This window comes from Exophiala bonariae, assembly GCF_035927105.1.
Source record: "Exophiala bonariae strain CCFEE 5792 chromosome Unknown scaffold_2, whole genome shotgun sequence".
In the NCBI taxonomy this organism is placed as follows: Eukaryota; Fungi; Ascomycota; class Eurotiomycetes; order Chaetothyriales; family Herpotrichiellaceae; genus Exophiala; species Exophiala bonariae.
Window position 1 is genome coordinate 487718 of NW_027042477.1, and position 13175 is coordinate 500892.

A 13175-nucleotide genomic window follows, 5' to 3' on the forward strand; every position below is an offset into this window, starting at 1 on the left:
GTTATGCAATCAGTAATATTACGCAGGTCCTGCAACACCTTTCTCCCAGCAATCCTTCCGAATCAGAAAGCAATGCCAGCACGCTCAACTGAGTCGATCAATATACGCCGTTCTCAAAAAGTCATATCGAGCAATGGTGGGGCTGTGGCACATCATGTGCCAAGTCCGTCGCTGCATAAGAATGCTCAGATATTATTGGGCCGAGTGGGCAGGCATGCTATACAAGGCTGTCTGCTTTGGATTGTCAGGTTTGCCAGGCTGAATCTCAGAGCAGAGTCATGTGGCGGTTGGTTTGTAGATTTTTGTTCACTGATCGTCAAGAAGAGGTGCACGTTCGCGATCTTCACTGACGATGGCACCTTCTTGTCGAACACTTCGATCTTGTCCAAAGACTTGCGGAGCTCCAATAACAAGGGAACCGACAAACAAGACACCTGCAATGACGAAGGCAAAGATCCATTGGAAGGCAATGACATGAACTTGAAGCTGAGCAATGGCAATTGCTGGTGGATTTGTCAGTATGAGACACGGTTAAAGAGCAGAGACAAAACATACCCAACGATAGAATTGCCAATTCAATACCAATGGTGTAATCCTTATAGGTGAGAAGGAAGAAGCCGCCCAGGACCAGAATTCCCCAGATGAAGAGGTTGGCAACAATCCTGGCTGGAAGCGACCTTGCATTGACAGCAGCTGCGCCATCCCAGAGGATTGCAATATAAGTCCAAGCCAATGGAGCAGAGACGATAGGGATGTGAACGAATCGTGGGGTGGTGGGATGGCGGAAGTAGAGCAGGGTAAGGTTGAACAAGTTGAGAATGAGAAACACCTCGGCCGGCCAGAAGAAAGCCCTAACCCAGAGAAGGATGAAGGCAGTGCTGAGGAGGTTGTGCTATAGACGGGATTAGAACGAACATCTCTTTTACAGTATGAAGCAATATGCAACTCACCACGATGAAATGACTTCCGACATTGGCAGCGCTGGTGACAAAGGTCTTGTCTGCACTGTATAGATATCTCACATAGTGTGCCTGCAAAATCAACACAACCACCCAGTAGATGCTAACCACAACAGAGTTCAGGCTGAAGGGTGTTCGTCTGTGATTGTTCTGTCCCCAAATAGTATGATTATGGTGGTGCTTGTAATGATCATGAGGGCTGTCGAATGTGTAGTAAACGCCCACAACGACGAGCAGGAGCCATGAGAGGACAGTAAGGATCTTGTAGGCTAGCAGATTGCGGCTTGAGAATTCTTCCCGTTTAGCGAACGGGTTGTCTGTAGAAGGCAAGCAGAGGTTAGCAGGTATCCTTCAAGAGGGATCTGGTAGTTCTCACAGTCTGAAGCAGGCATCTTGACGACGTTGATCTAAATCAGGCACCGACTTTCGGGAGGTTTTCAGGATTGTCAAGAGATTCTCTGCTTGGGACCTGTGGTTCAGGAGCGTCTCGCCGTGAAGCCTGTTCGCTCAGTCAAGTTCGTATTGAGGTGGTATGAAAGAAGCGAGGAGGGCAAGAAGAAGAATCACACTATCACAATGGGCGGTGTCGTTATATGCCAGGTTGATGGCAGGATGAAACGCAAGCTGTTCTCGTGATCGTAGGTTAGCGAGTTGTGGAGCAGCAGAGAGTGGGCAGTTGGTTGTTAGCAGGTCTGCTCCGTTGCTAGAACAGCTGCTGCGCAGTGCGTGATGGTCGCGACTGCCGAATTCATTGGTTCAGATGCGTTCCTTCCGTGACCTGCGTATCGCGGGGGAAATTATTACGTCATTTGTCTAACCGGACTGGAGCTAGGCTGTTGGGCCATCATCGATGGCAGTGGTGCAAGTCAGGGAATTCTCCAATTCCCCATTTCCTCCGCGTTCGCAATGAAGCAGGGGTCATCACGATCATGCAGATACCAGCCACATTCTGAACTCCTCGGATGACTAAGAAATGCTCGAAAATGAGACAAGGTTGACTTTTCATTGACCCAGTATACATGTACATGTTCGCTCAAAACTTTGCAAACGCAGCCTCATACGCAAATCCCAGCGTCATCTTAGCATGCTGCAACATATGGTCGAAACTCAGGTATTTGATCTGATCATCCGTCGTATGGATCTTCTTGTCCGAGTACTCAAAGTCGGACTCAATCACAAAGGCTGACGGGAAACCATATTTGCTGGCCGATGCATGGTCAGAGCATGCATATCCACACTTGGTGAGCGTGTAAGGGATATCACAGTAGGTGGTGATGATCTCCTTGACGAACTCCGTAAGCTTGGGGTCCACAAAGTCGGTAATGACCCCAACGGACTCGGGTTTGCCATTTGCCAGTGTCTGTGCCACATAGCCCGTCATGTCTTGCTGGATCATGGCCTTGACATCCCTCCCACTGTCATGATACGACTTGAAAATAGCCTGGCTTCCGAGAAGGCCTCCCTCTTCAGCAGAGTACCAGTGGAATTCGATCGTGTTCTCTGCTTTGCCTTTGACGACATCATCGCTCTGAAGTAGTGCTGTGAGAGCTTCGAGAATAGTCACCGTGCCGCTTCCATCGTCATCCGCTCCAGGCGCCGCAAGAATAGACGGCAAAAACATGTTGATGCTGTCGAGATGTGCTCCGATCACCACGGTGTGGTTGGTCTTTCCCGGAAACTGGGCGATGATGCTAAATTGTCCCCAAGGATGTGCGAATTTCTTCAATGTGGCTCCGTGGTCAAATGCGCCTGATGCATTGACCACCTGGAGAATGTTGTCATGTAGCCACTGAGCGGCATCTATTCCATATTGGCTCTTGTAGTATCGTGTGTGGAAAGAGGTCAAGCCTTCAAGATGCTTTCGCATACTCTTGGTGGACAAGTTCTTGCTCAACGACTTGACGGCTTTGGTATGTGTAGCGTTCGCAGGATATGTTACAGATGCCGCCATTGTCTCCACGTAAGGAAATGTGTGGCCATTGTCGGTGATGTCCATAAACTTTTTGCCATTCTGTTCAAGAGGTAATCCATCAGTATCGACGATCGTGAGTCAGTGTGACATTGTCTCTTGTAGACTCACCCGTAATAACTCCCACTTGTCCTCTTCTGACACATATCTCGTCTCGCCAGGGGACAACTCGATAAGATATTGCTCGGACGAGGTAGGCTTCTCGTTCTCCAGAGGGACTTGTTGATGAAATTGAGAATCAATGGAAAGAGCGGAAGCGATGGATGCCGCTGACAGGGCGAGAGGAATAAGGCACTTCATATTGGTAAAGCCTGTGTCGAAAAGTCGTACCTGGTTCACAAGAAATAGATGTAGTTGACGTCGATGATGATGATGCCTCTCCAAAGTGGCTGGAAGATGCAGGTGAGTGGTGCAGTCTTGGACTACGAAACTTGGGGCAACGAGATGAACTAAACACAGGCTAGCCTGTAGGTGGTTAGTAGGGCACCTCGGCCTACTCGTAAATAAACGAGGTGCCTAATCTGGGCTTATCGGTCCCTAGATTGCCCTTGGGATATCAGAATCCAGCATCATAGAATTACAAGAGTAACAGAGCAAACTCGAAGTACAACAGCTCAATCTCATCAACATAAACGGATGAGTCAAATGAATACATCCTATCTATACTCATCTCCCTATACGCGTATAAGTGCCTTGCTGAGTCTTCCACTCCAACTCTTGAGTCACTGCATGACGGTTTATCTCACCCATGCGGATGATCTGAGACTCACCATTCGCTGGATCGAGGGACCCATCACCCGGATAATGACTCCAACATTCCGTAAAGAGCCTCCCCCCGTGTTCCCTGAGTGCCCCGAGCTTTGAACTCAACCACTGCCACCACTCCTTACGAGTACTCAACCATCGCATCTCGTTGCCTCGTTGCCTTCGCACATTCTTAAATTCGTTTGGATTTTAACCATTCCCATCTCCTCTGAATCTTGCTCTATCTGATTCTTAGATTACTTCGCCCGTCCTCCATCTAGAGTCGTTTGTATTGTCTTATCTACTGCACACAAAGAGCCACACCACTTCCTATAAGTAGATTGCCACGCGTGTTGACGAATCCTCCAGACCGCATCTAAACCATGGTGCACACAACAAACATCGTCCCAATCATGGTATCCGCCGACCCTGCCGTGCCTCGAGCACCGCAGAGTCCTCGCAGCCTGACGATGTCGGAATCGGTGGCACCGCAGCCAACCACGCCCGAGCGCACTGCCACCGGCAACCCGGTCCGTCTCTCTATCCCGCTCGACGCGTCCAGCAAGAGAGTCGTGCCCGTCTACCCAGACCGCAAACTTGCTCGTCGCGACAGCATGGACCGCAGGGAAGCGCTGCTCAAGGGCAAAGAAGGCTCACGTCAGCGGCGACGATGGGAAAATGGTATGCGTGGCCCCAACAACCCCATGATAACGGGACTCGAATTCAGAATCGTGCACGACCACTAACACAAAACCCTCTATATAGATCGCTTGATCTCGAACCCCTGGGCTGTGCCTCCTCTCCCCTCGGACTGGCAAGTGGTTCCTACTTATCCGCGGCGCACGGTCCCTTACTACCTGGCCCCTCTGTGGGACGCGGCCGAGTTCCAACGAGCAGTCGAGGCGAAGCTCAAGGGACGCAAGAACAGCACGAGGAACCGGGGCAAGAGCGGCACGCAACACAGCGGCATGAGCCCTATGGAAGAGGCGGCGACCAACATCCCAAAAGAAGTTCGTGCCCGGTTAAAGCGAGCGCGGGCTTCGGTGGGTCTGCTTCAAGATCTCGAGGAGACGGTGCGCGCGTTTGTGCAGAAGTGGAATGAGAGGGAGGCTCGCCTACGCGAAGAAGGTCTAGATGATGTCCCCTTGATGAGTGACAGTGAGGAAGACGACGAGATCGTCTTCATTGGCAGGAACGGTGTCATGCACGACTCGCCCGGCCGGAAGGAGAGGCAGAAAGCTGAAGGGTGGGATGGTGACACCATCAATTCCGAGAAGCTCATCTTCGACGGCCTCGACAACGACAAGGGCGCTTCCTTTGCTCGTTGGCTGGTCCATTGCGTGGGGAGCTACTACGGCTTGCGGACCTGGAGTGTCACCAAGGATGTGCAGGGCGAGGCCAGAAGGAGAGAAGCCTACGTGGGTGTAGACAATAGAGCTAGAGGATTCATGGGTCGAGGCGTCGAAGTCGGTCGCGAGATCGAACTGCCTCGACCTTTGTGGGGGATGGTCTGATGGATCCCCATGTCTAAGACAAAGAGAATGCAACTTCGACAACTGCCATCCAACTAATTGCATTCGGCCCCCAGCTTCTTCTGATCAGCGCCGGACATTTTTCGTAGATCCTTTTCTGAGGGAACAGCCAGCTTCTCGTTTTCGTGTTCACGGCTGCTCTCACAACAGCAACATTGCCCACTCGGCGTGAAACTCGGCATTCACGCTGAGAACAACTTCATACTGACCCTGTTGCTACTGGTAAGATCGACTCCGCTCATATATGATACAGTCAACACGTATGGCTATATATCCCAGGCCTGGCGGTTCTTCACACTGGGACTGCCGATCACGCACCACTTGCATCTGCCGTCCGTCCGCCGGTACGATTCTTGCTACGATGCGGAGGAACACGGAAGTTCCAGAATCACGGCCGCTGCAGAGTCGTTACGACCTCGATGACTCGTGCCACTATACTTCAGCAAAACAATATCTTGCAGTGATCTGCTGGACTTTGGCGAGCCTTCTTGTCTGGAACGCGTGGTAAGACAACAACGTGCACGGTACCACTGGTCTGTGCAGGGTCGTGAGCAACTCCAGATTGTGCAAACTCGACGTTAGACCAATACTGCAGCTTTAGTTCCAAGTGGTGTAACCTGTGGGGATCTTCTGGGGTTGGCATGAGCCAGAGCAACAACATTGATGTCTCACGACGAATGAGAATTTTTGCCTTGCCAGTTCGACTGATAAAGCAACTTCACCAACCAATGGCCTTCATATAATGACACGTAATATCTGATCGTTCCTTTTTCCTGGTTTGAGGTGTAATCTCATTGGAGATTGAACATATCTCAACATCGTAATGTCGTAGAACTTTTCACCATCTCGCTCGAAAGAAGCAATGCTTGTGAACACCAGATTCCATAACGTTCACCTGCAGAGGAAGTGCACTGCTAGCTCGCAAAACCTGAGTGATAGTTGGACAACATGAAATTGACCTATCTTATTGCACCTACTGATGCTTGCTCACCGAGGAGAGCGAAAGTTCGATCGCACCAGCAAAACATTTGAGTCTTGGACGTGGTGTCAAGGAACAGCCATGGAAAACGTTCAAGACACGGCACGAGCCTGGACGAGCCGAGGGCCGGCCCACGGCAGATGCGCTCTGACCAATACAAAATCAGACATCACCTCTTGAACAAGAACACAGGTTTCAGCACCTTGACCTGTCGTGTTGCTAAGTCTTGCGATCAATGTGAGGCGGCGTCTGACCTGGCTCGGAGGTCTGGGATCAACCTCTCAAACACTCGCCCCCTGACACTGTCCAGTGAATAGCTCAAGGGGCTGCGCGAGTCAGGTGCCGATGGACTTCTGAGCTTGGGGTCTAATTCAAGTAGTGGATGGACGGAAAAAGCCACCCTTTGGTGGAGGTGATCGTGATAACGGTCCGAATGTCTAGAGCAAGCACCTCAAGACTGGTTTGCAGATCGAAAGCATGCAGGCTGACTAGTCGTAGCTCTCTGGTGAGACGCGTTGGAGTCGCCTGAGTGTCGACCAGATTCGTTGATGAAAATACCTCATGACTGATGATTACCTGTGATGGTCTGATCCGAAGCGCAGCAGCCTATGGTGAAGCACGTGCCCAGGAAAGACAACAGATGAGGTACTTGCTGATACTATCGTGCCTGATGTCGCTTGCGTACGAGTACTACGTAGGTGCTTGCGGAATTGCTTCGAGAGAAGCGTGGTCCGAAGCTACCCACAGATGAGCATTGAATTGTTTCAGCCGATGGTGATTCTCCACGCTTGCCCTGTCCTTTGGAGAGACACTGAACTCTAGTTTGTGATCATTACAGGATCGTGCAGGTACAGAAACCAAGGACAAGTTTTTATGAACACATGTTCGTCGTTTGCACGTTGAAGCCCCTAAGGCAGTCAACAGTGCAGAGTGCATGGTGATGAGAAGTTGACAGGCTGAAGCAGCGTATAAGGTCGGAGGGGAAGGCAGGGTTAGGCTTTGGGCCGGACAATTAGGTGCCAATGAAATCATGCCACGAGACTGAGAGAGCGAGGAAATGAGCGAGAGTTGAGAGGGGCGCGAAGCACTACGGATACAGGAAGCTCACTGATGTCTCGTTAGGTCTTTCCTCAGGTCAAGAGCACGTTCAACAGGCTCCAAGTGCCAGTCAAGCTCTGGACGCCTACCCAACGGATATCTCAACGAGAGCCCCCCCCCGGACAACCTCGGCCACAGGCTATTTGGGTCAGACGATTACAGCTTGGGAGCCAAAATGCTGCCCGAAACCCCAAGCGAACCAAGCGGGCTTTTACCTGGACCACTGTGGTCAAGCCCCCGTGGCCCCCTCTTTACCCGTAGCTACCCAATTCTGCAACTTGAACCACTGGCACTGCATGGTCTGGCAGCTTTGCCACTGCCTCTCCTTCGTCCAGCTTCTATTTGATTCGCCCATGCCATCCCACACGCCACAAGAAAAGATGCCCTGATTTCGAAGAAGGTTGCTGCTCCGCGATTTGCCATCTGTACGAGTCCTCGTAGTAGCATTATTATGCTCGTGCCTGTTCAAATCGCAAACCATGCGACTAAGGGGGGAAGCCCGGCATGTCACCATGCCAATCGCCTTCGCTTCCAGCTCTCCACGGACTAGCAACAAGGTGGCTTTCGGCGACTATTTCACATCAGCAAACCAAAAAAGAATGCCTGTCGAAGCCGCTAGATCGCCTGGAAGGGAGGTGCCGGCCGCACCCGCTTCACTCCTCTTCAAGTTCAGGCTGCCGGAGGGTTTCCAATTCCAGGACCTGATGGCCACTGGCAGTTCGCGTTTCGTTGCTGCGCCATCGTTGATCGGAAAAGTTGGAACCTGTCACTCCTTATGAGAAATGGTCGAGACAAATTATGCTGCACACGAATCACGATATCGTCCGCTCGTGGAGTGACCATCATTCCCGACCCTTTCGACCATTTTTGGCACTCCAACACCAATCACCACAAGGCTTCCGTTTGCTTTTGATATGCCGTTTGTAGTATCGAGCTGTAGCCCTCGTGCTTCCCTCGTCTTCGTTGGAATTTGCTTTTCCAAAGGTAAAATCTTTCATTTATCATGACTGCTCCGAAAGATTCTCTATCATAACTCACCACCATACATTATTACACTGTACCATTTTACATACCTTCAATTGCCTTGCCCATAATATGCCCCGTCCTTCTCCTATCCGAGTCTGGTCGAAAGGTTCCTCCACATCTTCAAGCTCCACATCTACTCGGAGCCACAGTTCAAGCCACACACAATACACAAACCTCACATCCTACTCCTATAGTGACACAAAACCCGACATCAAAGGACATTCTACATATGAAGCATGTGAGGTCGTGGAAAAGCCTCTCTCTTATGAGGAAGACCATCACATCAACCCACGAGCCTCGAGTGAAACATATGCCTCGACCATTCCCGACGAGAAGGAGTCCAACAACCGAAAAAGTCTCAACCCTTTGATGCGCTCTATCTGTTATGAACCAGACTCCATATCAACCACTCCGGCCGAGTTTGGGGAGCTCTTCCCTTCCACCCGCCGACTTCTTATTCAACATGACGATACCAGTCCAGATGGCAACCTGAACCTTCGCCTGGACACCGAGTTGACCATTTCCAGAGGCCATCGGGTGAAATTGACGCTTTTCCATCTAAGAATGTATGACTTGGCTGAACGACAATTCTCTCTTCGTCGATATCAGCGGCAGTCGGGTCGAGAAGTCTGCAGCTCGAAAAGAAAGTACTTGAAGCCGACTTCCAAGTCATCGTTATCTTCAAGAAAGGGTTCTCTCGTCAACGCCTTGACGAAAATGAACTTGAAAGCCTTTTCCACCAAACCTCGACCAAGACCTTCGTACGAGGTCGATGACAGCGAGTCGGAAGATGACTTGGATATTTGCAACCAGGCGGATGTGGAAGCCAGTATTCCCACAGAAACCATCCGGATCGAGTTCTCGAATTATGCTCAAGTTGAACTTCAGCGGACTCGGCGTGGTGACGGCAAAGCGTACGACTTTGAATACTGGGGCCAACAATATACTTGGAGAAAAGTCATATACAAAGATGAAAGAGAATCGATCTTCTCCTTTGAGTTGGTCAACCTAGCCTCAGGAAACTGTTTGGCTCATATCACCCCAGACAAACTCTCTCGTCATCAAAGCAGACATGAGATTTCTCAAGGAACCTGGGTACCGCCTTGCAGTATGAGGATTACTGAAAAAGAGGTATCGGGTGACCTTGGAGATGTTATCATTGCAACCGGATTGATGACACTTGCCGACGACTGCATTAGACAGCACTGGCGTGATGCTCACCGCTCATGAATCTCCCTGAAGAACAGGACAGATCACATTTTCATTTTCGTTTGCCTGTTCCCAAACGAAACTTCGACGCTCTCATGAATGTGTCACCCATCTCGGATATGTTACACGGATATGATAGCGGTGTAGATACTACCGATCAAACCCGGATAAGGACGGGCGGCTATATTAGACATTTGTTGATTTGACTCAAAACGGTTGGCTCCATTGTACATTATGTGTGTGTGTTGACGGGTTCGGAGGGTCTGGACAAGGCCATGAGGAGTCGGTGATAAAGTGGGAAAACTTCACTTTTCTGGTGTCATTCACCTTCTGAAATGTATTTATCCGTGCTTGATGAGATATGCCATAGTCATGACCCAGACATGTTACATATGAAACTATTGATCCTTGACAATTGCATCCACGGCTAGTGGGCATATCAAAGATCTTGAAACAATCTCGTGTCAAGTTTCTGGGGGACAGCTGATCTTTCACGGACGGTGTGTTTGCCATAATCCCTCTGATGCCAGTACCAGAACACTGGCCATCATTCAAGAGGCGAAAATCATCGATCAAGACTCGAAACTCGAAACTTGGAAACTCACCAGTCCTGGCCACTTGGGTGGGATCTTTGCATGTTAGTAGAGTGATCCCTGGTTCATACCTACAACCCGCAATCGAGGCTCACAGATAGTGGTTCAGTGGTGATAAGATATCTCAAAATCTCCCCCGTGTCACTCTTGGTTATAGTCAGCAGAGACCATCAACACTTGGTGGGCGCCTGCATGGCTGCTTCAATCTCACTGAATCGGTGATCAGAATTTGAGGGAAGGTCGAGCATAATAACAGCAGCACAATCTAGTTTGGAGCCAAAGAAGTGTAATCCACCCTAACCCACCCTCATCCACTCTAGCCACGTCTAGCCCACACTAATAGACTCTAATCCATTTTGCAGAGCTCACTAACGACTTAGTGCGCGGGTAATGCGGTCTTGGCAACGCCCATTGCCGAACACGAGAATGGCGTGTTTTTCTGGGTCTCTTTTCTTCCTTCTCGTTCTCTCAAGGTCGGTTTCTCTTCAGTGCCACAGTCGAATTGTCCAGGCTCTCTCTACAGACAGGTCCACTGAACAACTCAACTACTACTGCACCTCTGACCTCTCCCTCCCCATCCTACAAGTGCATGACCCGTCGTCTCGGTGCAAATGTGTTTCTCATTCGTCATTCCTTGCCCTGCGCTTCTCCAACAATCTTCACGATTGTCAAGTTGAAAGCTTCAGCTGGACGTGCCTCCAATCAACATCTTTCGAGGAACCCATCAAAATCTGCAAGTCCCAGCAACAGGGTTCAGTTTTTCCTTGCCCACACCAGGACGGGGTCTGTAACCAATCAAGTCTGGGTTTGCTGCTGACTTGGTTTCGTCTCTGCAGTGCTGCAAGTGAAGTCTTCTGGCATCTCAGACCATTACCGAGTTCAACCAGTCATCCAAGGAAACTCCATCTGCTACTGGTTTGATTTCTTGCAACTCTTATCATGTTAGTTTCTTATTCTACCGCCTCTTCTATCTATAGTGTCCCATTCGCAAATCGGGCGACCACCTTTACTATCGTTCCCACTTTACAGATGTCAAGGACACCTGCGACACGCAAAGGTACAGATTGCCAGTGGTAAGACGTGGACCGATTTATGCGTTTTCTGACCCCCCAGGAACAGGTCATCTTGATGCCCAAAGCAAAATAGAGCGACCAATGAATCTTCTCACCCTGCAATTGGATTTCTCTGTTCTGGGTGGTCACTCTTTTGAGCTCCAGCGTCGAATGCAAAGGGCAAAAAGAGTTCGTCTAGACTCTCGAGTAGTTCGATGCGTTCATTGTACGGCTCTTGTACGTGTTTTTCACCCCAAGACCTCATCGATCATCAAATGTCCGCAACAGGCCGTGTACATCTCCACTAAGTCGCATTCTGTCACCTTAGCCACCTGGTTATGCGACTGCTTTATTCGATTGTCTTCGGCTTCCACAACGCTGCCCCCACCTTGAATTGTTCTTGACCCGGCTCTTACGTCGACTACGGAGTAGTTCTCTCCCACGGAATCCCATGATATTCCTACTGCTACTAGTTCTGCTACGCCATTATGCATGACATCGCTTGCTCTCGGTCCGCTCCAGGGCCAGCCCACTGCCCACTCGCCCAGTACCGGCTCTGATGTTCTGATGTGTTGTCAAGCTCCTAGCTCTGGGCAAAGGGTGAGGCTGATTCGGCGTTGGTCCTTTGCTCTGCACCCAATTTTTTCTACTTGCAACTCATTCCGCACCCCATCCCTTCTGCCCACGTCTCGAAAGACCATACACCTGGCCGGGTTGCAGGGCTTGCATCCCTCGCATCTGTGTCACCTTGTTGGTTTTATATAGACAATGCTAGGGCGGCCTTCGATATTGGTACAAGTGTCACAAGATCTCTCACAGATCATGTTGCACAAGAGGACTTCCTCTATTCACCACTACTGCCACTTTCTGATTTTGCTGCCTTAAATGGGGCGGCGCTGATTGATACAGCAGAGAATCTGTCATTGAAACGGATGCTGTGTTTTTCTGTGTATGCAGCTATCCTTTGCTCACCTTCTGTAGTCAACTTTTGACTGCTGCCGACCCGACGCTTGACCTATCTTTCAGTAACAAGTCTGAGTTGTGCGTTGGCTCCTGGGTGGTTATATATCTCACCAACAGAATCCTTCCTTTTTCCGCCGTGGGAATTTCAACCTGCAAGCCTCCTTTCGACCCTTGAGAATTCTCACAAAAGAACTAGTGGCATCCAGAATCGAGCTTAGCTTGGTACAAGCCAGATCATTCATTCACTTCTCCACAAGAAAATGGCCACCAAGACTCACAAGACGTGGCAAGAGGAGCTTGTTGGTATGTTATGATATTGATCGGTTGAGATTGGTACATAGAACTAATGAAAGCTCCAGCTGAATGTCGCAAAATGAGAATCCCAGCTCCAGTGTTCAACATTGTATCAGATCGACGAGGTGAGTTTGTGCCATATTGTGACATGGAAGTGGAACCAATCTAAGAGATCTGAAATAGGTGGGCGGACAGCATGGTCTGCAACAGTCACCATTCAGGGGCAGAACCTTGCCGCCAGATACTGGTACGATGGACAATATCTAAACAACGCCAAAGAAGATGCCGCCGAAGTCGCCTGTACCAAACTTCGCAACCCATCCATCAGCTCGAGCCAGTCAACATCATACCGTTCCTCATCATCCAGCTACCCCAGCGGCGCATATCGCTAGATCACGACTTGACAACAGTCAAGACCGTTGGGGCCAGGCTACAATAATTCGAGCTGTGTCACACTCTCATGTTGTCGACAAGCTGATGCTACATGCGGACGAAACATTTCAAGGGCGTCTTGAGCGGTATCTGCCCAAAAATGTGTTAATACGAAGAAATACCACTTGGGTCACTACTACAACGGGGAGCATAGCGATGGCGTTTGAAAGGCGGAGCACCAACACAGAGAAAGCCATTCAACTTTTTCTTTGGGTTTGGTCATTTTGATTTTCCTACCTTTTCTTTTTCCCTTCTATCTTCCCTCTTCTACACTCAGCTCACCCGACAATCTTCCAACCATAATCATCATCATAAACTTGATCAG

At 49.9% G+C, this 13175-nt stretch overlaps 5 protein-coding genes across 5 annotated transcripts; 3 read left to right on the forward strand and 2 right to left on the reverse strand.

Annotated features, from left to right (window-relative positions):
• Positions 1-306: 306 nt before the first annotated feature.
• Positions 307-1351, reverse strand: LTR84_004692 (uncharacterized protein; the record flags this gene model as incomplete). Its single annotated transcript, XM_064848267.1, has 4 exons — positions 307-503; positions 556-892; positions 951-1276; positions 1336-1351. 4 exons carry the CDS (start codon positions 1349-1351, stop codon positions 307-309), a joined length of 876 nt encoding a protein of 291 aa, XP_064710891.1.
• Positions 1352-1992: 641 nt separating this feature from the next.
• LAP1 (Leucine aminopeptidase 1) lies at positions 1993-3228 on the reverse strand (the record flags this gene model as incomplete). Its single annotated transcript, XM_064848268.1, has 2 exons — positions 1993-2970; positions 3040-3228. 2 exons carry the CDS (start codon positions 3226-3228, stop codon positions 1993-1995), a joined length of 1167 nt encoding a protein of 388 aa, XP_064710892.1.
• An 857-nt stretch (positions 3229-4085) lies between these two features.
• LTR84_004694 (uncharacterized protein) lies at positions 4086-5186 on the forward strand (the record flags this gene model as incomplete). The annotated part of the gene is made up of 2 exons (XM_064848269.1): positions 4086-4353; positions 4438-5186. The coding sequence occupies 2 exons, from the start codon at positions 4086-4088 to the stop codon at positions 5184-5186; spliced, it is 1017 nt and encodes a 338-aa protein (XP_064710893.1).
• Positions 5187-8376: 3190 nt separating this feature from the next.
• On the forward strand, positions 8377-9537 carry LTR84_004695 (uncharacterized protein; the record flags this gene model as incomplete). The annotated part of the gene is made up of 1 exon (XM_064848270.1): positions 8377-9537. One exon carries the CDS (start codon positions 8377-8379, stop codon positions 9535-9537), a length of 1161 nt encoding a protein of 386 aa, XP_064710894.1.
• A 2847-nt stretch (positions 9538-12384) lies between these two features.
• Positions 12385-12810, forward strand: LTR84_004696 (uncharacterized protein; the record flags this gene model as incomplete). The annotated part of the gene is made up of 3 exons (XM_064848271.1): positions 12385-12427; positions 12484-12543; positions 12602-12810. The coding sequence occupies 3 exons, from the start codon at positions 12385-12387 to the stop codon at positions 12808-12810; spliced, it is 312 nt and encodes a 103-aa protein (XP_064710895.1).
• Between the last annotated feature and the right edge of the window lie 365 nt (positions 12811-13175).